A 27,289-nucleotide genomic window follows, 5' to 3' on the forward strand; every position below is an offset into this window, starting at 1 on the left:
CAGAAGGGGAAGGAATTTAAAAGTACTTTTAATCATAGGTTATTGGCAGCTTGGATAACTCCTTTTTATACTTTTCTAATGGGTGCTTGGTATTTTTATTATCACCCCAGCATGGCCTGACTTGGTACAGCACAGAAAGTTTTGGACTAAGCTGGACTTGGATTAAACCCATTAAAATCAGAAACAAACTAAGCTAAAAATGATTTCATGACAATCACTCAAAAGGGAAATAAAGACAGCAACAGATGAGAGATGTAATATATAATTATTATATATAAAGAATTGATTCCTTTTAATTAACTCTTTATCAACGCTGAATGCATCCAACACAATTGTCAGTACAATAATATTTCAGCCACAAAATTCAAATAGTGCAGGAGACACTGAATGCCAGAGGGTTGGTACAAGTGCTGCAACTGTTTTTTATGAAAAACAAAACACTTTAGTGCTTCCATTTCACTGTTTCAGTAAGCTCAGGTTTTTAATGACAGCATTTTTCCCTTTATAAACTGGAGGGTTACAGACCTAGAAAAGGGATCTCTCACTTTCAACGTGACATTTAGTAAAAAAAGTTATAAAACCCATCAGCTTTTAATAAAGAAACACCCTGGAATTCCTCAGCCAGGCTTCAAGCCATAAAAGAACTTCAACCAAGGAAGCAAAATGTCTTCTTCAAATGTAATTATGTTAATCCACAGTAATGTCAGCAAATTCCATGGAAATAACCTGGAGTTACCCGGGAATGAGGAGGAGGGAATGCTCCCTTCACCTTCTGAGCCCCCAGAAGTCTCTCAGCCAAGAGCTTAAAATAATGAGAAGGCTACAGCACAAAATGAAGCAGAATTGCCCTCAAAGGTACCATGAGATATTTCAAGACATGATTCTGAGTCAAATGGGTTCAGTGCATTATGATTTGGCTTTATAAAAACACCTTAATGCACACTACACTGAGAACACTTGCATGGTTCAGGGCAAGGGGTTAAAATCACTGTGTGCTCCCTTACAGGGGACAAACACAGGGATTGAAAAATGTTGCTAAAAATCCAGTTAAAAAAAAAAGAAAAAAAAGCAAACATTTTATGAAAGAAATATTCTGTCTGTAACTATTGGTGCTCCCATTTGATGGGCTGCTGATGTAAATCTAACCAGAAAAGATGCACTCATATAGATAAAAATCAAAACAGGCAGGTTTCTCCTTCCAGGCTGGAAAAAACTCCAAAATATATGGCATATTGAACCAATAAAAGGGAGCTAAGCTTTACCCAAGCCTTTCATAATGCACTTCATGAAATATTTTCCTTTTAAAAGAACCACTGGTATTAAATAGAGCTTTTTCTTTACATACAGTATTGGTATATACAAAACAAATACAGAACAAAGACACAAAAAAAAAAAAAAAAACCAACAAAGTGACTTTAATAGTCTTGAAGCTCAGGAATATTTTGGTAGAGGTCCAAAGCCTCTGGGTTTGAGAAAGCTCCCCGCTGCTCAACTTCTTTCCCTGCAATTATTTGCTTCACAGCTACTTCCACTTTCTTCCCATTTACTGTATACTGAAAAACAAAACCAGCAAAGATAAAATTACTTTTTTTTTCATGCAGTGGTTTTATGAAGATATTCATGAAACCCCCCACCAATTCCAGAACTCTATCAAAATTTAGCAGAATGCCTTCTCTTCTGTTACACTTGAAGCACTTTCTTTTGAAAAATCACTTGAAGAGTAGGTAGAATTCAAAGAGTTTGTGTCAGTTTGTTACTCCTACTGGCAATTCTGTGAGAACATGATCAAGCTCCAATATAAAACAACAAAACCACGGTATAAACACTAAAAATATTTGGTTTTTATGTTCTGACACATCCAATGTTCAAACAGTTGTGATTTTTTTAAAGGTAGGCTCAAAAAACAAAGCCCAACTGCACTGGGCTTTGGAAGAAGAAAAGCAGGATTTTCTTATCTGAATTGGACAGTTTTTCTAAAAGGGTGAAGTGAAACTGAGCTTAAGTGGTCCTCTCCAGTTAAACATTTCAAAACAAACCATAACAAATAAAATAAACTGGAACCAACAGAGGCTTCACCTCCACTTGTGAACCCCTCAAATTCTATTACATTGTGTGACTCAAAGGAGGATAAAACCCTGATTCTTCTCTTAGGGTCAGAGCTGCAGTTCCTGACCCAGAAGGAGGATGTGCTCCAGTGTGAACAGGAGCAGCCTAGGCCTAGCTTGGGTGGTCTCAGCTTTTAGAGGCACCAAGGCTTTCTGAGCCCCTTCCTGGTGCTGGTGCCACTGAGATTTTGGGGGTGGCAGCTCTGAAAAGCTGACACACAAACCCCTCCTCGACGTTCCTGCCTGCTCTGGGAACAGCACCCCAGAGCCCTCCTGCTCCATCTGGGGGAGGAAGCCAGGCTGGTCCTGACCTCCAAAGGCACTGAACCTCCTGAGTGAGCTCCAGGCACCACATTTATCACTGCAGATCATTCAGAACAGGTGGAATAACCCTCAGCACACCCTCACAATATTGGCTGGATACAAAAAAAACCCCAACTTTTCCTTATTAGATCTGCTGAAGTCATGTGTAACCCTACCCCTCCTGAGCCACCTTCATCTCTTCTCAACAATCAGCAGCCCAATTTTCACACATGCCCAGAAACCACAACAGCTCAGTGGCCTGCAAGGGAGCTGCTCTCTTTAAGGAAAGATAAGGCTGTTCAAGGTAAATTAGTTTACTTTAATCAGTAAAGCCTGTGCATGATGACCAGAATGTTTATTTGGTCAGGACAGAACTAGACAGATTCACACTATGTTTTAAATACTAAATATCCTACTAAAAGCATGTTCTGTGCTGCTAAATCACCTCACACAGCTGTACTGTTTCTACCACAACAGTGTCAGGATCAGTTTGTGTTTTCAGATGAGGAGTCAAGCACATTTCCAAAAGTAGCAGAAAAGAGACAGTTTCCCTTCCTTCCAAGCAAAACTTTTAAAGAAAGATGAGAGACAGCTTTGATCACTTCAGATTTACCTGAAAGGTAATTAAAAATCACTCAACTCAGTCAATGTGTGAGCTAATTAATGATCTAAGCAGGCTCTCCTGAGGGGCAGCCCATCCCTGCTGTACACTCAGGTGATCCACACAGTTCACAAGTTCAACACTCCACACAGAAGCTGAGCTGCAGCCCAGAAAATGGGAACTTCAGGGAATTTTACACTCATGCAAAGACATTTTGAGCCAAGGACTCAAAATCTCCCAACAGCAGCACCCTGAAACAAAATGAACTCAAGAGATCAGGACCAGATCCCTCTGTGGAGCACACAGCATTGCTGAGCCCTACAGCACTTCCACATGGAAAGTTATCCTGCAGGAAAGGGGTTCCAGGTTCAAGGGATGGCTTTGAAGTCTCAAGTCTTTTGTCTGGACACACTCAAGTCTATGTACAAATGGAGTGGGGAAAACCACACTCTGCACCCCCATTCTGCTGCTCAGAGACATGAAAGATCAGAGAGGGCTGTAAACCAGATATTCCAATTAAAGAGTTCACACAAAGAGCTCCAGCAGAACAGCTTCAGCAGACTGAGCATCAAGAACCTTCAGCTGCACACGTTTCTCCCCCTGAACAAGCACAACAGTTTCATTTTAATTACTGTTACAGTTAAGACAGTGATAGAGCTCCATTTAAGTGGCTAAACAGATGTGAAAGTGAAATGGTTTACAAGATGATCATCTGAATTTGCTGAGTGCTCTCAGCCTTCCTAAGAAAGTCACTCATAACAGGAAAACAAAAACAAAATACGCTTATGGATAGCCAGAAAAGCTAAAGTTAAATGACCTTTTTAATATTTTCTCTTAAGAGGTTTAAGAACACACTATTGAGAAAAAGCAACCCATTTAAAAAACAAAAACCACGCTCAGCTGAAGAGGAGATGAAAAGATGTTGCTAGGCAACACAGCCAAACTATTTATAAAGCTCGAATACACTTTTGAGATGCTAAAATTTCCACTGTACGTGGGTTTGAAGAGCAGTGACAACTGCTCCCTTAATTACTATTCAAGGTGACAAAGAAAACAGCAGGCAGCCTTTTCCCTGACATACCGGGATGCCTTTGGTTTCCAGGATGAGGCTGGGGACGTGCCTGGCGGAGAGCGCCACGCGGATGGCGTCCTGGATGCGCTTCACCAGGCTGCGGCTGAAGGCGTGGCTGGAGGCCATCTTCAGGAACAGGATCACCCTCTCCTCGCCGTCCTTGTTGTACTGGGGGACGCACAGGCTGTCAGACACCTCCTCGAAGGCTTCCACTGCAAAGGGAACCTTGGTTAGAGCTGGGTGTTGTGTTTGCAGGGTGTCCCGATGAAGGGAGGAACGGTGAAGCTGACTCCATGCTCTTAGAAGGATAATTGATTATTTTATACTATATTATATTAAAGAATACTAAACTATACTAAAGAATACAGAAAAGATACATACAGAGGGCTAAAAACATAATAATGAAAACTCATGACTCTCCAGAGTCCCAGCACAGCTTGGCCACGACTGGCCAATGAGTCAAAACAATCCACGTGAAACCAATGAAACAACCTCCAAACACATTCCACATGTGAGCACAACACAGGAGAAGCAAATGAGATAAGAATTTGTTTTCCTTTTTCTTGCGGGGTGTCCCGATGAAGGGAGGAACAGTGAAGCTGACTCCATGCTCTTAGATTATTTTATACTATATTATATTAAAGAATACTAAACTATACTAAAGAATACAGAAAAGATACATACAGAGGGCTAAAAACATAATAATGAAAACTCATGACTCTCCAGAGTCCCAACACAGCTTGGCCACGACTGGCCAATGAGTCAAAACAATCCACGTGAAACCAATGAAACAACCTCCAAACACATTCCACATGTGAGAACACCACAGGAGAAGCAAATGAGATAAGAATTTGTTTTCCTTTTTCTCTGAGGCTTCTCAGTTTCCCAGGAGAAAATCCTGGGCAAAGGGATTTTTCCAGAAAATACAACTGTGACACTGGGCTTTGCGGAGCGTTCTGGATGCGTGGTTTTGGTTATTATGGGACAGAAACATTGCCTCCCCTGCGTGGGCAAAGGGAAACAGGCACCCTCTGCCTGCTCTGGAGTTTTAGCTCTTATGTGAAAATCCAGGTTTAAGGACCACTGAGGTCCACAACAGAAGTTTACTGTTACTTTTGGGACAGAAAGTTTTACCCAAAATCGTTTTCTTGCCCCACTGCAGCACACACAGGAGACAAAGTCCTGGTGACACAAGAACAAGGAGGCAGCAGGGCCCTGAGTCTCAGATTAACACCTCTGCAGGGACAGTTTCCCCTCCTGTCACAACAGTCTTTGAAATACAAAGCACAAGCTCAAGAACTACTTCTAATTATAAGGAAAGGCACAATAAAAACAGTGTCAAGAGCTTGCCTTGAGGGGAAGAAGAAAAGCCTGGCAGGTTAGGGGAAAAAGAAAAAACCTGCTCCATAAAATGTTGCTTTTGTATATCCCAATGAGTCACCTTCCACCCTACAGATACTTCAGCAAAGCAACCAGTTTCAATTCTACAAAATCAAATTTTACTGATACTAATGTACTCTGTACTGTCTCATTTGAAAAACAGCAAGTTTTTTCTTAATCCTTCTAAACAGCTTTTTAATGCTTAAATTTCAGATTTAATGCAACAATGTCATAGCTGGAAGAGGTGGAAAGTTGATTTCATACCTATGTTATAGATTTCAGAACTTCCAAATCTTACTCCATTTGGATTTAATGTACCATCACTGAAAAATCAGAAAGAAAACAAAGAAACATTAAAGTGTGATTACAGCTTGATCAAGAGGAAAAATTGATGCAATTAAGCAAGTCTCTCTAATGAAAGCAAAACCACATTAGAAACAGAATTTTAAGAGAATTTGAGTCAAAAAGACACTTTACTCATTAGAATGAATCTGTACAGAGAACAGCAACATTATTAATTCACTCAATTTTGTTTCAAACAGCAGCTTTGAAATGCAAACAGTAAATTGAGCCTCAGTTGTGATCCTGAATGTCTGTGATCACTGACACAGGCACAACTTAATACCTGCCCTTCTGTAAGGAAGCTTTGCTGTAAAACAAGGTGGTGGCAAAGCCAAGACCACAAAAGTTCCCCAATTCAGCACCTTGAACGTGCTGCACTCTCAACCCAAACTCCTGGGAGCATTATGAACCATGGAACACAAAACCATGTCCAGTCTTGTGTTCATAAATACCAAAGTGAACCTCGAAGTGACTCCCCTCCCTCAAATCCAGCTGCTCTGATTAATTTAAGGGGTGGAATCCACACTATGAGACTAAATAAAATTAACATGAAGCTAACAAGGGTGGCAGAATCATGTGCATTTCACTCCTAGGTGAAGAGGGCAGATTTTAACACTTGTTTCCTCCAAGCACTCCCACCAGAACACCGTACCTGCGACCCAGCATGACAATTCCTCCAGTCTTGGGGTTAATTTTGCAGTAATCACCGTGGGCCCAGACACCTGGTGGGGAATGGCAAAGGTTAAGCAGGATTTCCTCATCCAGTCACATTGTGTCACTCAGCTGGCATGAACTGAGTGGAATACACAGAAATACAGCTGATATTCTCCCCCAAGCCAGGGTAACAGCACTGAGCTACACCAAAAATCCCCAGCACGGTGACTGTAAGAACCAGCACAGCCAGGAGCAGCTCAGAAATCAGGGTCAGACCCCAGGTTATCATCTGATGGCTTCTTTGCATCACTACACAGCGTTCCTTACAAAACCAGCTGCTCTGAACACCTCATTTTGAATTACTGGAAGCATCTTCCACAGAAGTAACAACATTCCCACCTCCATTCATTGTCTTTCTTGATCCCTTTTTTTCATGATGCACAATTCTGTACAAGAAGCTTTCTGGGCTTGTGTAACAGGTATCAACAGTTCTCTAGAGAGCTTTTGTGCTTACTGTTCTTTGCCTTAATGCAAAATCAGGTTTGACTTTTCAGTATTATTTAAGTTTGATACTGCCACAGCAGCCTGCCAAAATCAGAAGTACAACCCAATCCTATTCAAGTTTTTCTGAGGAGAAACACCAACCTCAATTGTTTGCAAATAAGACCATTTTCCAACTTAATTGTTACCATCTCAAGTCTATTTACAAGGAAAGACACAAAAGGGGTCCAGACACAACCTCAATGATTTCAGCCTTAAAACTGTCACACAGATTATTTTCTTTTCTAGTTTCTGCTGTCAGGCTTACATGCAGCCTGCAACTTTCACATTCCTCAGTTTTCCTGTGTCATTATCTCCTGCTGCACATCCTGACTTTTCCTGTGAATTCACTCTGTACTGTTGCTATTTACTTAAAAAAAAAGTTTCTACACCCCAAAAAAAGCAGCTGGAGATCCTGCTCTTAAAAAAATCCTGGGCACCAGGGGTTTTGGCATTGCTGTGCCACATCAGGAAGAGCTTTGGATGAGCAGAGCCCCCCACAATCACTAAGAAAAGCCTCTGGTGCACTTCACCCTGCAGAAGGCTAAGGCTGCATGTCTGAGGCAGCATGTATTTAATATATATTTAATCCTCATGCTAATGAGGCAGCAGGTCAGCACTTTTCCCTTGGGACTGACTCCTCCAGGCAGGCAGGAGCAGCCTGGCAGAGTGCAGCACTCACTAATAGCTGATTGCTGCCTGCCCTGTGCAGCCCTCCCAAATCACAGCTGTGCCAAGCACTCTGTGCCTGCACTGCAGCCTGGGACAGGCAGAGCAGCAGCCAGACTGGATTGGAGCTTTGCAGAGATCCTCACTGCTTTTATTTGGATTTCTAGTCACAAAAAAGCACGAGAAAACAGAGTGAGGTGTTATGAAATGTCATAGCCCACCCTGGAAATTGGGAATCAAAGCTGCACCTGTGGCTGTCACAGGGCAGCAGCAAATAAACCTGTGCCTGCAGTCTGCACCCTCCAAAGGCCTTCATGACATACCTGGGAATTTGGAAAAATAAGCCTTCCTGTATTTGCTTCCATTCTCATCATTCCAGAAGTGTGTGGGCTGGCAGGGAATGGGCTTGGTGCAAACCAGCTCTCCACTTTCACCCCAAACTGGCTTTCCTGTTGACAAAAAAAGAGGTGTTTTCCACATTTCCCTTCTGTAAATAACACAGTAACAAAGCAAAGAGCATCTACACTTACTACTTGTTGTTAAAGTTAAGATCACCTCACTACTGTATTTTCACAGTATTCTGGATCACAGTTACCTTCATCATTCCATGCTTCCACAGCCATTCCAAGATTTCTAGCCTGAATTTCTCCTTTGTAAACAGGAACTGTAACATTGTGACCCATGAAACATGAAATTATATCTGTTCCACCTACAATAAAAGAAATCCATTTAGAATATACAATATTTTTTGGAAAAAGCCAACCTTAAAACTACATAGAACACTGGAACAGCCAACTGCCAACCTTTGCCAAAGGCTTCTGATCCACACTAAGCAGCATGGAACAAACAGCATTATCTAGCATGTTGTGACTTTTATTAAAAGGTTTTCTTCCTCACTTTATATATCTTATTATATGTGTATGCCTTTCATGCAGAGCTATCCCTTAAGGCATAACTTTTCTCCTTTCAACAGTCTCTTTAATCTCATTTAAGGAAATTGCCATTTATAGGAGAGAGAAAACAAACAAGGCCTGCTTTACAGACTTCAGATATTTACAGAATTACTTAGAAATGTTTTCTTGTTTGTTTTCATTAAAGTAACCAGTCAAGCTATTCCACTGCACATTTACTTAGCTTTTATACCTTATCAGCATGGGAGGAGGGGGGCCAGGCCTCCAGGATGAACAGTTATCTTAAGAAAAATAGATACTGTCAAAGTGCTTACTTAACTGGAATATTTATAGTCTTCCTAGGACTTTATGGAAGAGAATTAAGACACAAATCAATCATGTTATCTTTTCTCAAAAATAGGCTTTGCATTTGAGCCTATTAATGTCTGTAGTAGCAAGTTCTAGATTCAGCACTACTCTTACTGAGCCCAGAGTCTGAGATAACTTCAGGAGCAGAACAGTTACATTTTAAAAATCAAACTGAGTTAAAAAGCTCTTTGAAAAAGTCAGTCCTGGTTACAAAGCAAAATGAGGAGTGCTGTGGTGGACCTTACATGAGCAGAAGTTGCCTCAGCCAGCACTGCTCACAACAAACTGCACAGCATGGGGGCTTGATATTTCTCTAATTATATAATCCACAAAAAATCCATCTGCAGTGCCAATTACTTGGCACAAAAGAACTGAAATGGGAACTCTCCAAGAGGTATTTTCTGCTAAAGTCAGCTATATGCAGAACAGTATGTTCTGTAGGTTAATAGACTCCTTGCTTGATCTCACCCTGCCACCCCTAAGGACAGCCAGTCAAAATAAATGATCATACTTAAAATCCAAAACATCCACCAAAAACACTTTGGAGTGCCTGAGTTTCATTATGGCACAGTGAACTATGCAGAAAAAACTCAGCACTAAAGAGACAGCTCATTCCAGTTTAGCTATAACCAATCCCAAATGATCCAAAGCTTCCCAAACAAGCAGGAAGGAGCTGCAGAGGCAATCAGAGAATTCCTGAGATGCTGCAGCATAAAAGCCTCACCTGAAATGGATCCCAGGAGGACACTGCTCTTTATGTGTTTGTAGACATACTCATAGCTTTGAGATTTGAGAGGTGATCCTGTAGACAGGATAGTGTGGAGTGTTTGGAGATTGTGTGTTTCACCTTAAAAAGGAGAAGAGCAACACAGGTTAAGGCAGAATTTTTCCAAGTGTTTGGAACTGTTTGCCACTACAATCCAGAAGAATTACATAAAGGGCTGAGACAAGACAGGGAGCCAGAACCAGGAGAGGAAAGGTAGGAGGGAGGACAGAAGGGATTCACCAGCTTTCTGAAGCTTACATGGTTTTAAATTTTTCTCTTCTAGCACAGCCAGCCACTTTGCACCCGTTCCAAGGATGGTGATCCTAGAGGGAAAAGAAGTTTACATGTTTTGCATATTTAAATATGCTAAGATGCTAAAGACCTGCAATTCCCACTGCAGTGAGCAGAGGCTGTTACACACTCTGTACGTGGATTAGACAAACAATGCAGCCTCTCAGAGCTTCCCAAGTGCAAGGCACATCCTTTTGAACTATCCAAATCAGTCAGATCAAATGTCATCTCCACAGCTTTGAAACTTTTAACTCTATCTTTAAATATTAAGCAAAGCTTTCCCATCTCACCAAGACATTCACTTACATTTACAGGAATTTGTAACTGCAGAACACTCCAAAGACATCACAAAATGTTAGCATGTTTACTTTATTAATGGGCCATAATTTTCCAAGGGTGCCTTGGTACAGTCTTACACAAGAAAACTTTGCTATTTCAGGGCACACTTTGACAAAAATTACTTTACTCTGGGACAGCAACCAGTGATTTTCTGGAGATACCTGTTCAGCTTCCAGGGGTGAAAGCCTGAGCTGCCCATGCCTAAATGAACAGCAAACTTGGCCCAGCTGAACAATTCCATCCTGCCCTTGCAAAGGGTATTTAGAGCTGTTCAATACAATAGAATCAAAACCTGGTTTCTGCTGATTCATTTTACATAACAGCAATAAACTCACTCAAGAAAATGCAGAGCTAGGTGAGGATAAGGGACACAGCACAGAGCATGGACAATACCAACACCAGCAGAGCTTCAATAAGATCCTGCTAGGCTGGCTTTGACTCCAAAGGGAGGATGGACACTGTTCCAGGCAAGGAGAGGGGATATTTCAACACTGCCAAAAGGGAATCTCTTCCTCTGCCATGCTGGTGGACTCCCCTCAGGTAGGAACAGGCTCCTTGCACAAACATCAGAGCACAGAGCAATTTACCAGGCACCTGGGAAGGGCACACAGAATGGTTTGGACTGGAAGGAACCTTAGAGATCACCTAGTTCCAATCCCTGCCATGAGCAGGGAACCTTCCAGCATGAGAGCCCCCAGCCCAGTGCTCTCAGCTCCCCTCTGTGCCAATCCTATGAACTATTTTTACTCTTGTGTAACATCTCACTTTCCTTCCATGCCTCAAACCAGTAGCTTATTTTACATTAGAATACAAAATGCTTCTCTATTTTAAGCTCTTTGACACTTCCTCTACAGCACATGTAGAGCCAAATCTCCCTTTATTTCCTTCCAAATGCTACAGAACTGCATTTAGTCACCATGCACCAATCCCCCTGCACAGATCACTAATGGATGTCCACCTGAGTCATTCCTGCCACGCAGGATGAGATATCCTGATGATCCCCTGAGAATATGCTCTCTGAAGGAAAGTGTGGTGCATCTTCAGAGAAGAAGGTAATCTTCACATGTTGGAGCCTTTTTTTTTTTTTTTTAACATATTTAACATATGAGTGAGCTGGGAACAGACTGCATGATGAAGTACCACGCAGATGGCCACCGCTTTTAGCGCCAGATTACAAAAGTGAGACATGCAGACACATTTATCTTCACTTGCTTTTGGCATGTGGAGACAATGCTTAAAAATAAGCTGGGTTGTTTCTCAATTCTCATTTTTTTCGCCCGTTGTTCTACCAGGATTTCTTTGGGGGTGAAGCATGGCTGAAGTTTGTGGGTTTCTTTTGTGCCTTTTTTTTTTTTAGTGGAAGCATTTTGACTTGGCACTAAGCTTCAGTTATAATAGCCAGAGACAAAATGTCAGTCTTTAAATATTACATGTCACAAAAGACACTGAAGTTTAAATTATTAATCATGCAGAGTCAGAAAGTGAATCTTTTGTCATCCACTTTCCACCACAAACAATTTTAATTATCAATTAAAAATGACACTCGTTTCACTGGTAATAAAATTCAAATTTACTCCTTACATGTAGCTGGCAAAGTAGGAAAGCTACAAAATAAATAAAAAAAAAATCGAAGTTTAACAAAGTGTACAAAGCTAAATTCAATCACAGGTTTTAGAGCTGTTTATCTGCTACCTGCCATTTCTCTAAGCTTCAAGGAAGGGTGCTGTGAGCATTTTCAGGCACAAAAAATGGCATGAAACAATTACTGAACAGCTTATCAGTATGAATTAGGCATTATAGGTTAAAAAGCAAAATATGAAAATATAAGCAGCCCTGCTGAGCCTTTCCAGTCAATTTATGTCTTTAAGTCAAAGTTCTATATTAAAATCTTAGGCTGAGCTGCTTGAAGAAAAGAGTTCTTATTTACTAAGTTCTGAGGGTGCTGAGAAATTACTCTTCAGATTGCTCCCAATTACTGCCTTTTGAAAAGGCTGCTCTTGAAAACTATTGAACCAAAAGTCTTTGTTTGCCTGGAATTCTAATACCTGACTCCAATTTGAAACAATCAGCTCTTTGTCTCTCCTCCTCTCTCAGAAAATGTTTCAGTACAAGTTTTAAAAAGCATTTCCACCCAGGGCTGAGCCAAAAGATAAACTGTGTCATGCTGTGCACGAGCTCCTGCCCAAGGGAACAGCACCTCCAGGGTGACAGGAGCCAATGCCACCACCTTTATTTAGCCCTGGATACATACCCTAGTCTGTCAGTCAGGTCCCAGAGCACATTTGGGGAAGGAATTAGAGGAGATCCATCATACAGGACCACTGAAGCTCCTGTAGCAAGTGCAGTCACCAGCCAATTCCACATCATCCAGCCAGTCTGGAGAAGAGAAGAAACCTCCATGAGTTGGTCCCTGCCTGCAGCCCCAGCAGTGCTGTCAGCTGGCACACACCATGAGTTTGTCCCCTCCATGAGTTTGTCCCCCCATGAGTTTGTCCCTGCCTGCAGCCCCAGCAGAGCTGTCAGCTGGCCCAGGAGCTACAGCCAGCTCCACAAGGGTGCACTGGTGCAGATCCTGGCAGAAGCTGGACCCAAGCTCGACCCCTGCCCTCGTGCAAGAGGTGCCACCTTCCCCTCCACAAGCCCTGCCTGAAGTTCTCCTGCTGTTAAAGCCACAGCAGAGATTTTGTCAGATCACATCAGCACCAAGGCTGAAGCTCTGCTCATCCTCTCACCTGTCCCAGGCTGCCTCAGCTGCACGTTCCTGATGGATGTTGATCTAAGTGATGCCTACCAACACCTAATGAGCTGGGGATTCCATGCCTCCCTGCACACACAGCTTTCAGCAGGAGCCAGGAGAGAGGACAAGGCAGAGACAAGGCAATTACCATGATCCCTCCACGGAGATACTGCAAACTGACTAGTCATGTTAAAGTTCACAAGGGAACTCAGGAGGAAAGACATCAGCCTTCTCAAACTGCTACAGTGACAGAAGGCTCAGGAATCATTTTTCCTGATCACAGCATTAGGAAGATCACCCCCACCACATAACTGAACCCCACACAGATGAGGTTTACCCCCTCTCCTTTATCAAGCTTGGAGGTGGGCAGCTTCTCTCCTCACAAACAAAACAGAGACATAAATTCTCATCTTGGGTATGACCTAGCCTTGCAGGAAGGTGGAATCTGATTTGTAGGTGATATTGATGAGGCAGTTTAATCAATACACCCTAAGAGACTAAAAATCAATTCATTTTCCTCACCAGTTAGGTCAGAAACATTTAACACGGGTTTGACCTTTCATCAGAAAGGTCCCTGCTGCATTTTATTATTTCACCTGATTTTTTTATTTTTTTTTTTTAAACTCAGATGGGACAATCCCTTGCAGTAAAAAAAAAAATAACACACAAAGAAGTGTACTTGTGGATTTGTATGACAAGTTGCCAGGAAAAGTTTACAGGGAAAAGATGTTACAGTGTTTCTAAAAATGCCTTAAGCCCCACTTGCCGTTGTGTAGTACATAATCACATCACTGCTGCTCATGTTGCCATGAAGAATGTGCTCCTTCAGGTGCTGTATGAGGGTACCCTGCAAAAGGAAAGGAAAATACAAGATCACATAAATGAAAAAGCAAAACTCTGACAGCACATTAAGACTTAAAAAACACTAACAGTCAATAGCTTGCAGGACGTACTCCAGGATTAAAGCAAGTATTCCCTTCAAGTACCACTGAATAAATCCCAGGCCTATCTAACAGCAGCAGCAATTGCATTCTCCATTTTCTCACATAACTTTTCAGCCTTGCTCATTAGACCTCAGCAATTCCCACTGCACATCACTTTTAATCCATGGAATAAACAACTCCCTTCCCTTCAACTCCACACAGCCATCAGAGTTGCAGAGTACTCCAAGCAGACCCTAATTTTAACAGCAGGCTTTCAGCAGCCAGACTTTCCAAGAGAAGCCCTTTGACAGTTTCATTTTCAGTGAATTTGGGCAATGGGAGGAGTGAAGAACTGAGAGCTGCCATAAACTGCAGCAGCTGCTGAACATTAGCACCATGTGTCCAAATTATCTTCTCTATTAACATCTAGGAGACAAAAGACCTGACAGCACAGATCTCTTGTAAACACAAATGTGAAATGTCTCACTGCTCAGAGCATCAATATTAATAATGGCCTGAAATGTATTATTTCCTTTTGTTGGAAATGCTGCTAAACCACCTTCCTGATCATCATTAAAGCACAAGTTGCTAGGATAAATAAATTTACAGACTACTTCATTAAGCCACTTCACTGCAGTGACAAATTAATGTAGCCAATGTTAAAATAAAAAATGGGTTTTGCATTTATGCAAGGAGTCATAGTGAAACTATTAAGAGCCTCATAAGCATGAAACAAGATTTACACTGAAAGAAAACAGATTACAGATAAACATTCAAAATGAAAAAGGAGAGTCATAAAACTGGCACATGCTTCGGGAGAAAAAGCAGAAAACATTAAATAAAAATAAAGGAGTAAATCTTATTTTCACTTCACTGCTCAAAGGAACCAGGTCTGAATTCACCCACTGCTGTTGGAACACCCTCAGCTGTCACAACGCTGCCATCTAGCTACAGCTGCCATCTCCTACAGCTGAAAACCACCCAAAAATCGGGATTTAGAAACACTGTGTGGAACTGAACTGGTAAGGTTGCCAGAAGAATTGCAGGTGTTTACATAATTACTGCATTTGTAAAGGAAAGCCCATTGTTTCTGCAGGAGATTCTGAAACAGCCCCACAACAGCAAAATTAAAAGTTATATTCAAGTCAGATAAGTACTGGTTTTCTTTTTCCTTCGTTTAGTTTTTGCTACTTCACAGTTTTGGAAGCAAGAGGGGATTTTTGAGAATGGTTTTAGCCTATTACCTAAAACCAATTTCCCTGCAAAAGCTGGTACATCTCAGGCTGGAAACAAAAGGACTCTGGGAGAAGGCAGAGCTGCTCTAAACTCAGCCCAAAACTCTCTTGAGTCATTTACAGGACTCATTTATTTAAAGGACTTTTACAACCCCAAGCATTTCTCACCCCAGGGACCTGCAGCACTGCAGAGCTTTAACCCCAAGCCTTGAGATGGACAGAAGTGAACTGAAGAGGATTTTAGCTCAAAATTCTCTCCTTAGATAGCTGGGAGCAGGGAATAACTGCAAAGGCAAGAAGAACCACCAATGCTTTTAGGACTAAAGAATAACAATTACCAACGTTGTTCTGCAGCACACCCAACTGGTCAAAACCACACAGCTTTCCTTCCAGGATCAAAAAAATAGCCTACTCCTCTGAGCCACCATTTTTTATATCATCTCCCATGCCCTGGCTTCATTGTCTTTATTTATGTATGTCATTTCACTGTGTAGCAAGAAAACAGACCAGAAACTTCCTGCAGAATTAGATAAACTGGTTGTGAATTTAAAGTAAGCTGCCTATTGGCATCTAAAATCAGTACAGTAACAAACCAGCACTGCAGCACACTATAAATAAGCAATTATTGAAATGTCTTCACCAAAATGTCATCTCTTGCTGTTTTCACTGCCACAAACACATTTGGTTTAAACTAAGGCTGGAAAATAAAACAAAGACAGTAGGCTAATTCTGCTTTTTTTTTTTTAATCAAATCAATGCAAATCATCCTATTAATTCCAGTGGAAACAAGATTAAGCCTAGAACAAACAGACAAACCCAATCAAGTGTGTAAAAGGCATCTAAGATTTTATTTGCACGGACTTTGTGTAGGCCCTATTTAAACACTGAGGTCCCTACTTTAACAATTTGCTTTTCAGCCAGAGGTGCTAGCACCAGGAAAAAAAAAAAAAAAATCAATCTGGACTACAACTTCAGAGCTGCTCAGTGGAAACAATCATCACAAACAAGAGATCTTACTCATCCATCCACCCAGCAAGGACAGAGATGCTAGCACCAGAAAAAAAAAATCAATCTGCACTACAACTTCAGAACTGCTCAGTGGAAACAGAATCATCACAAACAAGAGATCTTACTCATCCATCCACCCAGCAAGGATGAGTAGTCTGGACCTAAACTCTAAGGTAGCTCTGCACATGATTCAGGAGAGCAGAGTCATGATCCAGGGCAAGCTAGCAGGTAAGATGGGAAAAGAAACAACTTTGCAAAAGAAAAGTCCTATTTTCTGATCTACAGCTATTTTTCATCTCTAGTGTTTATCACCCATCTCTGAACAAAACACCTGTCCTGTTTTTGCTAATCCACCTCTGCAAGTATTTACCCAGTCTAAAGGCAGCACAGCTTCAAAACAGCTGTCAAACTTCAAATCCCACCTCCTTTCTTCTTCACAAACACTGGATTTGTGTCCCAAAGGGACCATTTGGTGGTGCTGGTATGATCTCCTACTGATTGATAACACAAAGCAGAGTGTTTACAGGCAGCAGGGGATTTGTCTGGGGGCAAATCCTCCAGTCCCTGCCATCAAAGAGAGGCAGGAACACCCACACTGGGGGCACAGCATCAAAGGATCCTGCCCTCAGGCCACCCAGCCCTGCAGGGTGCTCACCCTGACTTGCAGAGCAAACAGCAGAAATGAGGCACTACTGAAAGCTGTGCAGCTCCATTTACACACATTGCTGCCAAGGCTCTACACAACACACCCTGCCTGCCTCAAATGGGGAAAAAAAACTGCCTTCTATTCAGGATTATAGCAGAATTAAAGTTTCAACACTGCTGCAGTCACTTCCTCTATTTTAAGAGCTTTGGAACATCAACAGCAAGTGGAAAGAATGTGAGCAAGGGTCATTCTGGCACCAATATCAGATATTATCTTTAGCCACAAGAAGACACTGCCTCAAGCACTTTCCATGCAATGTAAAACCTACACTCACTGAGATTCCAACTCTCTGCCTTCCTTCAAGGATTGATGAGGATGACATACTCTAAACTGATAAAACATGAATGTTCAAGGTAAAAAATGATTCAAGCTCCCTATGGGCCTCAAGCTAACCATGTCTACAAAAATCATGCAAACACCCAATTCAAGTTCTTTGACTTTTCTTCTTCAAGTATCAGTGAGGCCACTTCTGCTGGTGCTTTTGTGAATGACACTTGCTCCCAGGAAACACCTGGAATCTGAAAGGTCTCCACACTGATTTCTAAACCAGAGTATTTTATATCCTTACCAATCCACACTAACAAATAAAAACGTTCACTGTCAAGTTACTGAAAAACCATCAGCAATCAATTCTTGCTTAAAATACACCACAGAGTGATGTTGTTAAAGGAAAAAATGTAAGCCAAGCAGTAAAGCACAGCCAGTGCAGCTCCAGGAGGGAGAACATACCCCTGCTGAGTGAACCATGCATTTTGGTGCCCCTGTGGTGCCTGAGGAATACATGATAAAGAGAGGATGGCTGAAAGGCAGCTGCTCAAACTCCAGCTGGGGAGCCTGGTCTCCTTTCCCAGTGGCAAGGAAGTCTTCTAAAAAGACACTGCATAAGAAGGAGGAGAAAAAAAGGAACATTTCAAAACTTTTTTTTTTCTGAAAGCATTACCCCAGCCCATGTGTAAGATCAGCTCTGGACCCAGCAGTGCTCCCATTACCTGTTGGGAATCTTAGAGATATCTATGGCTTCTCTTGAAGATACATATGGAATCACCACCACTTTCTTTAGGTCTGGAAGCCCTGGAAGAAGGAAGAAAATTGTTTCTTACATTGAGTTACATTAGCAAAGGTCTTTTCTGCCTGATTGAATCATACAGTGTAATGCACCAAGTAACAGAAATAATTCTGATGCACTGAGTATTGAAACCCCAGAGGACATGAGTTGTTACCCAAGATGTAATTTCCTCAGTGCTGCCAGCCTTTTATGTGTAAATCTGCAAGCTTTAGTGCTGTAATACCTCCCCATTTGTCTTCAGCAGCACTTTGCTTGAGCTTAAAAACACCATCATCAGCCCCTGCTCCTACTGTTGGCTAATTTCTGATGATCTATTAAAGTTAAGCAAGCAGAAGACTGTCAAAATTACAGAAAAGACCATTCAGCTTTTACCAAATCTATTCTGAAAGCCTCAGTGGCCACTGTGACACTGTAAAGAAGGAAGGACAGCAACAAGCAGTGGCAGGGCAGGCTCTGAGTGCTCACAGAAGCACAGAGCAGGTGGGATGCAGTGAAATTACCTTTTACCACCCTCAGCAGCTTTTCCAAGTGGTTGTGCTCTTTGCCATTGTATATAACAGCTTCAACAGAAAATATGAGCTTAGGCTGAATTTGGGAAAATCTGTCCAGTACACCCTAGGGATAAAGAGAAAAATGTGTTAAAAAAAAATGAAATTAACTGCTCCAGTAGGAAACTTCAGTGGGAGCTAAATGGAAACTTCAAAACAAGTGAGGAATAAGGACAGGCATTAACAGGAGAATTGTTAAAAGACTGCCTGTCTTTCACTCACACAGGATCTCTGAAGCACAACAGGTTTGTAACAATTAAATCATGAGCCCCAACCAGACTAACCAATGATCAAACCCCCATGGATCATTTAGGGAAAGGCCACAAAGTCCTAAACAGCTGAAAAATCACCCTGCAGGTCAGATTAGACTCATGTAAAGAGGACAGGCAGCTGTGATGTGAGCAGAACTGGGCACTTGGTGCCCATGAAGGTGCACAGGACTCCTGCTGCACCTGCAGGAGCAGCTCCATGTGCCCCCAGCTGCTCTGACAGAGGCTGGGGGGACAAACACCATCCTGGGGGAGAGGCACTGATGGGGTCAGGGGCCCCCACGTGGACTGGCAGCTTTGGTCTGCCCCCATTAACAAAAGAAACCTCACCACTGGTTTTTAGCAAAAGAACTTTATGTTGAACACACACAGGCTACCAACAAAAGACACCACAGCTCCTTTAGTATCTCTGCAGCACAACACATTCAAATGCTAAATTTTCAGGTGTCTCCTCCAGCTTGCACTATATTCAGTAATTTACCACAGCTATCATCCTATTTGAGATTAAAACCCTCCTGGCATTTACTGTTTTCCATGTACACTGCATGCAGCAGCCTACCAGAAATGGATCTTTTTGTATTCAACAGCAAGAAGCAAATCCTTTCAATAAAAGCTCTCAGCACACTGATGTTCAAACCTTTCTAGCTCCATTACTTGAAGCATTAAGAAGTACAAGATTACACAATACTGTAAAATTGTCAGCTAAGTGTTCAAGAACAATCTCCTAAATCATGTTGCAGAAATCAGACTTGAGTCATCTGCTTATTCTTCCCAGCATTCTTTACTTTTCTGTTTTCTATTTTGCCTTCTACATTGCAGTCAAAATGAGAAACAAATTATTACCAAAACTGAAGATGAAAGCAAAAACATCATGGTCAACTCATCTGTTTCCAAGCTGGGCTGCTCAGCATTGCAAAAAAAACTGCTGCAGAAGGACAGGAGTTCTGTCCTGACAGTTTGTCCATGCTGTCTCCTCAGGAAACCACAGGTAAGGGATATGGCTAAATATAAATATATTAGCTGACAATGTCACCCAACACCTTTCCTTACTATCAAACATGTATTTCCTTCTTGTTCACATTATAAGAAAATACAGTGACAATGCACTGACATTCAAATTTCTCAATTACTTTAAAACAAAAAATCACCGGAGTCTGTTCTGCTGACAGAAGAAGTTTTCAAGAAGCCCCATGTATGTTACCTAACAAACTCAGAAATGGAGATTCAATTAATACATTACAGTTACTCTCTAAGGAAGTGGGAAGTCAGATTTCCTGCTTGTTTGGTAAATTCTCTACATCTTCCTTTGCTCCATTTGCCAGGAACAGACCAAGCAGCCACTTGCACACGTGTGCATACCCTCATGCTGAGTGCAGGGAACACACATCCCATTTCCATGCCGCCTGATGGTTACAAATTAAGACCAATGAGCACTAAGGGTATTCTAAAGAGAAGAATCAAATCTGAAGTGTGAATCAGAAGCAGAGATGGCTCCAGCTCTCAGGGTCCTACCAAAGCTGCTAACACACCCAGTTAAATTCATTAGCACTGGCAGCATCAAACCCCACAGGGCAGCCTGAGATGCTACAAAGGCAATACAGACAGATGGAACACGTAATTGCTACACTGGAACTTCAATCCAACCAGATGGCTCAGCAAGGAATTCCTTCCACACAAAGCTCAGGTGTAGCAGATATGGCTCATTCTATTCCACAAGCCTCCAGTTCAGTCCAAAAAATTGTGCAGGACCCACAAATGGAGCTGCACTGAGCTCAGCAAAGGCTCCTCACCCAGCTCTGGGAGCAGAGCTTCATGAACTTACAAACCCAACCATTTCTCATGCTCAGGCCAGCACTTTGCCATGGATTTATGGGAAGGGACAGCAGGGAGCAGAGGGATGAAGCAGCAGCTGCCAAGAGTGGCGTGGTGCGTGGGAGGCAGCTCAGTGGCTCTCTGACAGCAGACTTCCTCAAGGCTTGGAGCCTTTGGAGGGATGGCATTCAGAGCCTGCAGTGTGTAGGCAGCTCTGAGGAGTGACATTTCTGAGCTCCACAAAACACATACACACAATTGGACTTCAAATCTTACACCATTCCTGCAAGCACAAAAATTTTCGTTTATATTAACAGGACTTCACAAAAGGAGGAAGAGCTTTTCCTCAGGGTGGAAGCCAATGTCTCTGAGGGCCTCTGCTGATCTCCCTCATGATTTTAGGATTTGAATTCATGCCAACACACGCTGCCAAAGGAAAATGATATTGATGGCACTGTAGCTCCAAGGCCAAGTTCCATTAAAAAGCTATCACCAAAAACTAAAAGCTGGGCACTGAAAACAACAGCACACCAACATGGACAGAAAACACACCAGCCCTTTGTAATGCAAGTAAAGTGAGCAATCTTCCCCCAGATAAGAGATGGAATCACACTGCACAAACTACTCCATACCATCCTTTTCTGAGCAAGCAGAAAATATTTGTAGAACAGATTGATCATTACATGCTGTAATGATTTTTTAATCATTTTTTCCCCAATGATACACCCTCAAGTGTAAGAACATGGAATGCTGCTGCCCTCTAGCGCTAATCCAGGAGTGATTATCCCATACATTTTCCAGACACTGAAATTGAGGAGTTTATCTAAAAACACTGCTCTCTGCACTGGGCAATTCAAAACCACTACATTTTTCATATGTAAACTTTTAGATAGAAGAAAGGTTTAACACCCCTCTTTGAAGTGATTTAGATCTGTTGTTGACGTGTGCTAAAAACTTTCCAAACCAAGCAGAATACATTCCCAAAGTTTCCAGGGCACATCCATTTGGATATAATAATTCCACACAAAGCATTTATTTCTACACTAAAAAGAGTTAATCAGGTTAGTGATATTAGCACGGAATTCCTCAGTGTTGGCAAATAAAGCCTTGTGGAAAAGACCAACCAGGGTGGTGCTGAGTTCACCCTGACAGGAGGCAAAGGATGGGACTGCTTGGGCAAAAGAAATTGGAGTGTGGAAATTGGAGTGTGGCTAAGCCTGGGGCAGGATTTGGGAAGAAGAGCCAAGCTCAGACAACTCTGCTGCTCATCTGCACGTTTAATTTGATAAAAGCTCACCAAGATCATGGAGTGCATGTGAAAATATCCCAAGAGAGAGCAGCTAAAGCCACTCAAAGCACCCAGCTGCAGATCAGCAGTGACGACTGGAGGAGCTGCGGAGCTCTGGGCTGTGCCAGGAGGTGGCAGCAAGGCTGAAGGGAACAAAAGCCACCTGAAGCCACCACCCCCTGGGACACAGGCAGGGCTGCTCTGCACAGGCACTGAGGCTACTCACGTTAATGCCAAAGTCTGGGGAAGTGGAACTCCAGATGGCACCAATGCTTGCAGCTGCCAGCATTGCTTCCACTGCGTGGATGCTGTTGGGCAAGTAACCTAGGGCAGAGGTGGAATGGTTAGAGATGGAACAACACGGAAAAAATATATAATATATACAGTAAACAGGTTGTAAAAGTGCAAAATCCTAGACTGAAGCACCCTTTGAGGTTTTCCACACAATCGATGTCATACCTTGAAGCCAAATCAGTTACACAAGGAATTAGTAATAAATTCATTTATAAAAATATTTGTATCGGGGTTTTTATCTACACTGTTACTCCCAATTTACAAATGGTCCTGCTTAATTAATAAGACCTTCAGGATAAGAGGGCAGCATAGTGAAAAGAATAACAGGGAAAGAAAATTAGTGCATTGATTAGGGTATAGAGAGACTAAGAATGCAGCAGCATGCAGGGGGACAGAACAAGACTGCAGGAAGAACCACCAGAGAAAGAACCAGTATCTGCAAGGAAAAATCATAAATAGCTCAAGAGCAGAGATTCAGCTTCACAAAGCTAAATGTTGGCTGGTAGACACTGCCAGAATCTTAAACACAAACAAGCAAAACCAGTGTCACAGCTGATAAGGGAGTAACAGAGTGGGACAAGCCCTGGAACATTCCCACACAAATGTGGCTCTTCAGGTTTCTCTCATTAGCTTGCAGCAAGATTTCAAAATTTAAACTCAATTTATCACGGCATACAGAATAAATTAATGTCAAGAAAGTCAGATTTTAGTTTCAGTGAGCTCAATTGGAGCAACTCTCCAGAAGGGGCTGGGTGGCTGAGTCTGACTCTGCACTGCTCAGAATGCAGCCCACAAATGGAAAATGCAACTGGAATTCACAAACTGAGAATTCAAATTCAAAGACCTGGAGTTTCAGATTACCTTTCTTAAGCAACCAAAAAGATGGCCAAATACTTTAAAAAAAGCACAGGATGGGCCTAATAGCAGTGCTCTGATATCTAATTAAAATTCTACATTTGAAAGCAAAAGTTCAATGGCAATAAAAATGCTCTCCATCCTGTTCAACAGCAGGGGTGGGCACTGAGATCTTGGACTGCAGGTGCACCACAAGGATCCACAGACAGCAAACACTCAGCAGTGCAAACTTCTCAAAAAAGGATATTTATGGATGCACATTTCAGGACAAGAACTCAGATCTTTACAGCAATTTCTGCTGTGTTAATATTACAAATTAGGAGAGTACCAAGATGGATTTTCGTGAGATTTTTCTACATTTCTTGAAAAAAAAATCCATCCTTTTAAAACTTTTTACAAAGTGAACTTTAAGTCTTAAACTGAGATTCCTCCTCATTGAAAAATCAGTAAAAGCAGTTTGTTAACCAGCAGTGCCACTGCAGTTACTGAAAGCTGCTGTGCTTTTGGGAGTAGTAAGAAATCAGTTTGTTAACCAGTAGTGCCACTGCAGTTACAGTTTGTTAACCAGCAGTGCCACTGCAGTTACTGAAAGCTGCTGTGCTTTTGGGAGTAGTAACTTTTAAAACAGCATTATGACTTAAGCCCAACAATTTCTGGAAAACACACAACTGTGAATAAAAGCCTCATGCCATGTTAAGATATAAATTGCTCCCTAGAACTGCCTACAGCTTATAGTGGTTTGTTCAGTGAAGTTCTTAAGCACAAAGTGCAGCAGAAGCTCATGCCCATAAAAGCATTATTTATTTTGCTATTTTCCCCTTGGGGTCAAGGTTTATACAAGGCACAGTATCCCAAAATCTCAGTGATTTTTCTTCTAAGACAAATATTCCTCCCTAAATAATTTGAAATATATGAAGCAGAACAGACCAAAGTGTCATTTTGTGTGACGAAAGCAGCTCTTTAATTGATGCCAAATATTTCCACTGAGCATTTCTTGGATGGGATCATCAGGGGACCAGAGTGCAAGGAAAACAGATCTCTCCTGTGCTTTGGATCTCTCCCTGTTCCTCTGCCACTGCTTACAAGCTCCAGTTCTGTTCTAAGCAATTCTCCTTTTCACCTCTCCACACAAAAGCCCTCAAGGCAGGATCACAAACCTCTGCTGATTATTGTGAGCCAGACAATTAAATCATTGCTTTCATCTGTCAGCTGGCTTTGTGAGGTGGTGGTTGAGTTTTGGAGGACACCAGCCAGAAGTGCCCAAAGCTACAAACCATGCTCAGCAACTGACTCTGCATTTCTGTGCCTTCACCTGATCCCAGGAGCCCTGCTGCTCTCTGGGCTCTCACAGATTTGTCCCAACTCCACCACAGATAAAAATATGGGTCTGTTCTGGCTGGAGATGCTCCAAACACAGAGTAAGAACTCACATTCCTTTTCTCTCAACAGCTAAATGACACAATCTACTTTTCCTGCCAGTCTTTCAGATTAAAACTAGATTCTCATTTAGAAGTTAATTTTTTCTTCCTCCCACATCTGAGATTCCCCAGCTGATCACAACTGCCATGCACAGAAAGCTCCCTGCATTTGTCTGTGCCCCTCGAGATACCAGCACGCCCCTCAGGGCACTCAGCAGGCTGACACTGGTCCTCAGGGTCTAAAATTGGAGAAAAAAGAACATTGCAGACAAAGAAGATGAAAAAAAACAACTTCTTCAGCTGGATTAGCATCAGACCACTGAACAAAAGCTCTGTATTATAGAGGAATAATGGTACTGCTGATTTAAATATTTATCATGTTTGCTCATATATTGAACTAGAGCCTCATTGTTCTTTGACAGAATATTTCAGCTAAGGAGCAAATCTAGGATTTGTCAGCATGGGGAAGGCTACAGAAGGTATTTCTCTACCTCTGAATCTTTCCTTACCCCTTTCTTGAAGGTGTAAGAAAGATGGAAACTACCTTCTGTTACCAGAAAGAAAAGGATCTTCCTCCTTTGGGTGAACTGGAAAGTAATTGAATAAAGGGTTTCAAAATTCAGGAGCTGGGAACTCATCAAGCAGGAATATCAGAGTATGACACACAAGGGTCCCAGCAGCACTCCTCCTGACTTAGAAAAACATATACAGTCTCCATAAAAACAGAGAAATGAAAGCTTTACTGACATAAAACCCATGAAATCTCTAAGCAGGACAAGTGGCATTTTAAAAACACTGTCTGGATTTTTTTAAGAGGCACTTACAGCCTGATCTGCTCAGGACTAAGTGCCTCAGCATTTTCTGTCAGTTGCTATTTGCTTAATCTAGCACACACCAAGATTACACTTACATGTGTCCATTTACACTGCAGCACTTCACCAACAGAAGAGGTAAAAACTGTAATCCAAAAACTTGGTATCATTATGCTGAAAACTATGGCAAAAGTCTGATTTCTCAGAGTGCTGAGATCACATTCCATGCAAGCACCTAATGCCTTCATGAAGTTTAACAAAGGTTTCCTCTTGGAAAAAAAAAAAAAACCAACATAAAAAGAGGCACCCAAACATTCAGTTATGTGCATGGATGAAAACAAAAAATCAACAATTGAACTGGGAACCAGCATCAAAGATTTTGTCTGAGCCTTGAAAGAATGCATCAGGAAGAAGAAAAATAGGGAACAGCAACTGAAATATCTTCCCAATGTCTTCTATTACTGAACTACACTAGTTCTCAAACTGAACAGAACTGAGAAACCAGATTCCTATTTTATTTTCCCTTTCCAGCATTTCCTGCTCCTGCAGGACTTGCAAGTGGCCACCCTGCCCAACATGCCTGTGGCCTGAAACTATTAGTACCCCTCTAATCTCCTTACAAAGCTAGCTTTAAAACCCACGTAAGCAGCAGGGCTAATGCAGTTGCTATAGATAAAATAGCTGCTTTAGACAATGTAATTCATTGATGTTCTGCTGAGGATGTTTTTGTGTGAAGGCATGGGGAAGATCAGATTGTTTCTAACTGCTGATTTGTAACAGAGCAAAGCTGGCTACAGGGATAGAGTAGAAGCAATCCAGAGAGGAGAAAAGTCCTCCCAGTTGTGTTGTGTTCTTATTTTAGTTGTTATTTGCCAGATGGCCACTGGGAGACCAGGAGCACCTCACACGTGGATCTGGGCAGCTTGCAGTAGGTATTTTATGCCTCTTCCAACTGTTCAAGCAGCACTGCAAGACATCTTCAGAGGAAGAAATATGTTTCACAACACATCTGCTTCAATTATGCTCACTGTTAAGTGCTCTCAGTGAAGGAAAGGGAAGACTGGAATGAAATCAAGCTGAAAAAAAGTGCTGACACCACTGCCTGTCCACCCACACTCACCCACCTCCAGCTCCAACAGACTATTACTGTCATGGTGCACCCATAAATTGCACTGAACCAACCAGGGGGTATGTTAAGTGTAATGAGAACTTAAAGCAGCCTTGTCTTAGAGGCAGCAAAGCATGGAGATGAAACTCTCAGGAAAACAACAGGAAGAGTCATGTGTAATTCTAACAGCTCAGATTTTAAGAGAAAGTGTCAACAAAGGGTGTCAGAACCTGACAGGCTGACTAGACATTAGGCAGCTGTGATGAAGTTCATAGAATAGCTCCTTTCCATTTAAAACCTGATTTTTTCAGAAGCATGCCCTGTGTTACTACTATGAAACAGCAAGATTTGCCTTTCCCCCTGCCATCTGCTCTAAATTTTGGGACAAATGACATCCCCATGGATTCTGGCATGTTCTGGAGAGCCTGATTTTTGATAGCACAAGCGGGTGTAGGACTCCAGCTTCCCCACCCAACATTTAATGTCTCTTGCCCAACTCAGTTTGGGAAGCTGCAGCCTCTGCAATGTTGCACTTGAGCTCTTCCAGGGACTGCCAATATCCCCTGGCATAGCAGAGAAACATAGGAAAGAAGTTGAGACCCCCATAAAAGTATCTAAAGTGACTTTTAAAATATTTTTAAGTATCAACCATGCTTTTTAATTTAAATTAGAGGTAAGCCAGCCACCAAAACAAAAATTCAAAAATCAGCCAGCCTGCAGTGCTAAACACAGTCATGAACTAAAAGGAACTGTTACTAAAATTTTAATAGCATTATTAGCAGCACAGCTACAGCTATATTTCAAGACCATGTTTTCTCCAGCTGCAGAGTACATTTTCCCTGCTGCTGCTGAAGAAATGGTCAGAAATTAACAGATATGACAGCATTAA

General features: G+C 41.9%; 1 protein-coding gene across 2 annotated transcripts in view; it reads right to left on the reverse strand.

Annotated features, from left to right (window-relative positions):
• Nucleotides 1-260: 260 nt before the first annotated feature.
• Nucleotides 261-27,289, reverse strand: part of AACS (acetoacetyl-CoA synthetase) — a 36,516-nt gene continuing 9,487 nt past the window's right edge. For both annotated transcript variants that reach the window (XM_041410325.1, XM_041410326.1), the window contains 14 exons: nucleotides 22,140-22,237; nucleotides 18,497-18,611; nucleotides 17,920-18,001; nucleotides 17,660-17,807; nucleotides 13,825-13,905; nucleotides 12,573-12,697; nucleotides 9,950-10,014; nucleotides 9,650-9,772; nucleotides 8,262-8,375; nucleotides 7,990-8,115; nucleotides 6,456-6,525; nucleotides 5,726-5,784; nucleotides 4,091-4,293; nucleotides 261-1,553 (listed from right to left, as the gene is read on the reverse strand). In XM_041410325.1, the coding sequence (XP_041266259.1) occupies nucleotides 1,416-1,553; nucleotides 4,091-4,293; nucleotides 5,726-5,784; nucleotides 6,456-6,525; nucleotides 7,990-8,115; nucleotides 8,262-8,375; nucleotides 9,650-9,772; nucleotides 9,950-10,014; nucleotides 12,573-12,697; nucleotides 13,825-13,905; nucleotides 17,660-17,807; nucleotides 17,920-18,001; nucleotides 18,497-18,611; nucleotides 22,140-22,237 (1,547 nt within the window). In that variant the 3' untranslated portion in view covers nucleotides 261-1,415. The remainder of the gene's footprint in view (nucleotides 1,554-4,090; nucleotides 4,294-5,725; nucleotides 5,785-6,455; nucleotides 6,526-7,989; nucleotides 8,116-8,261; nucleotides 8,376-9,649; nucleotides 9,773-9,949; nucleotides 10,015-12,572; nucleotides 12,698-13,824; nucleotides 13,906-17,659; nucleotides 17,808-17,919; nucleotides 18,002-18,496; nucleotides 18,612-22,139; nucleotides 22,238-27,289) is intronic.

The sequence above is a fragment of the Onychostruthus taczanowskii genome, unplaced genomic scaffold (assembly GCF_017590055.1).
Source record: "Onychostruthus taczanowskii isolate IOZ18803 unplaced genomic scaffold, ASM1759005v1 scaffold32, whole genome shotgun sequence".
Taxonomy (NCBI): Eukaryota; Metazoa; Chordata; class Aves; order Passeriformes; family Passeridae; genus Onychostruthus; species Onychostruthus taczanowskii.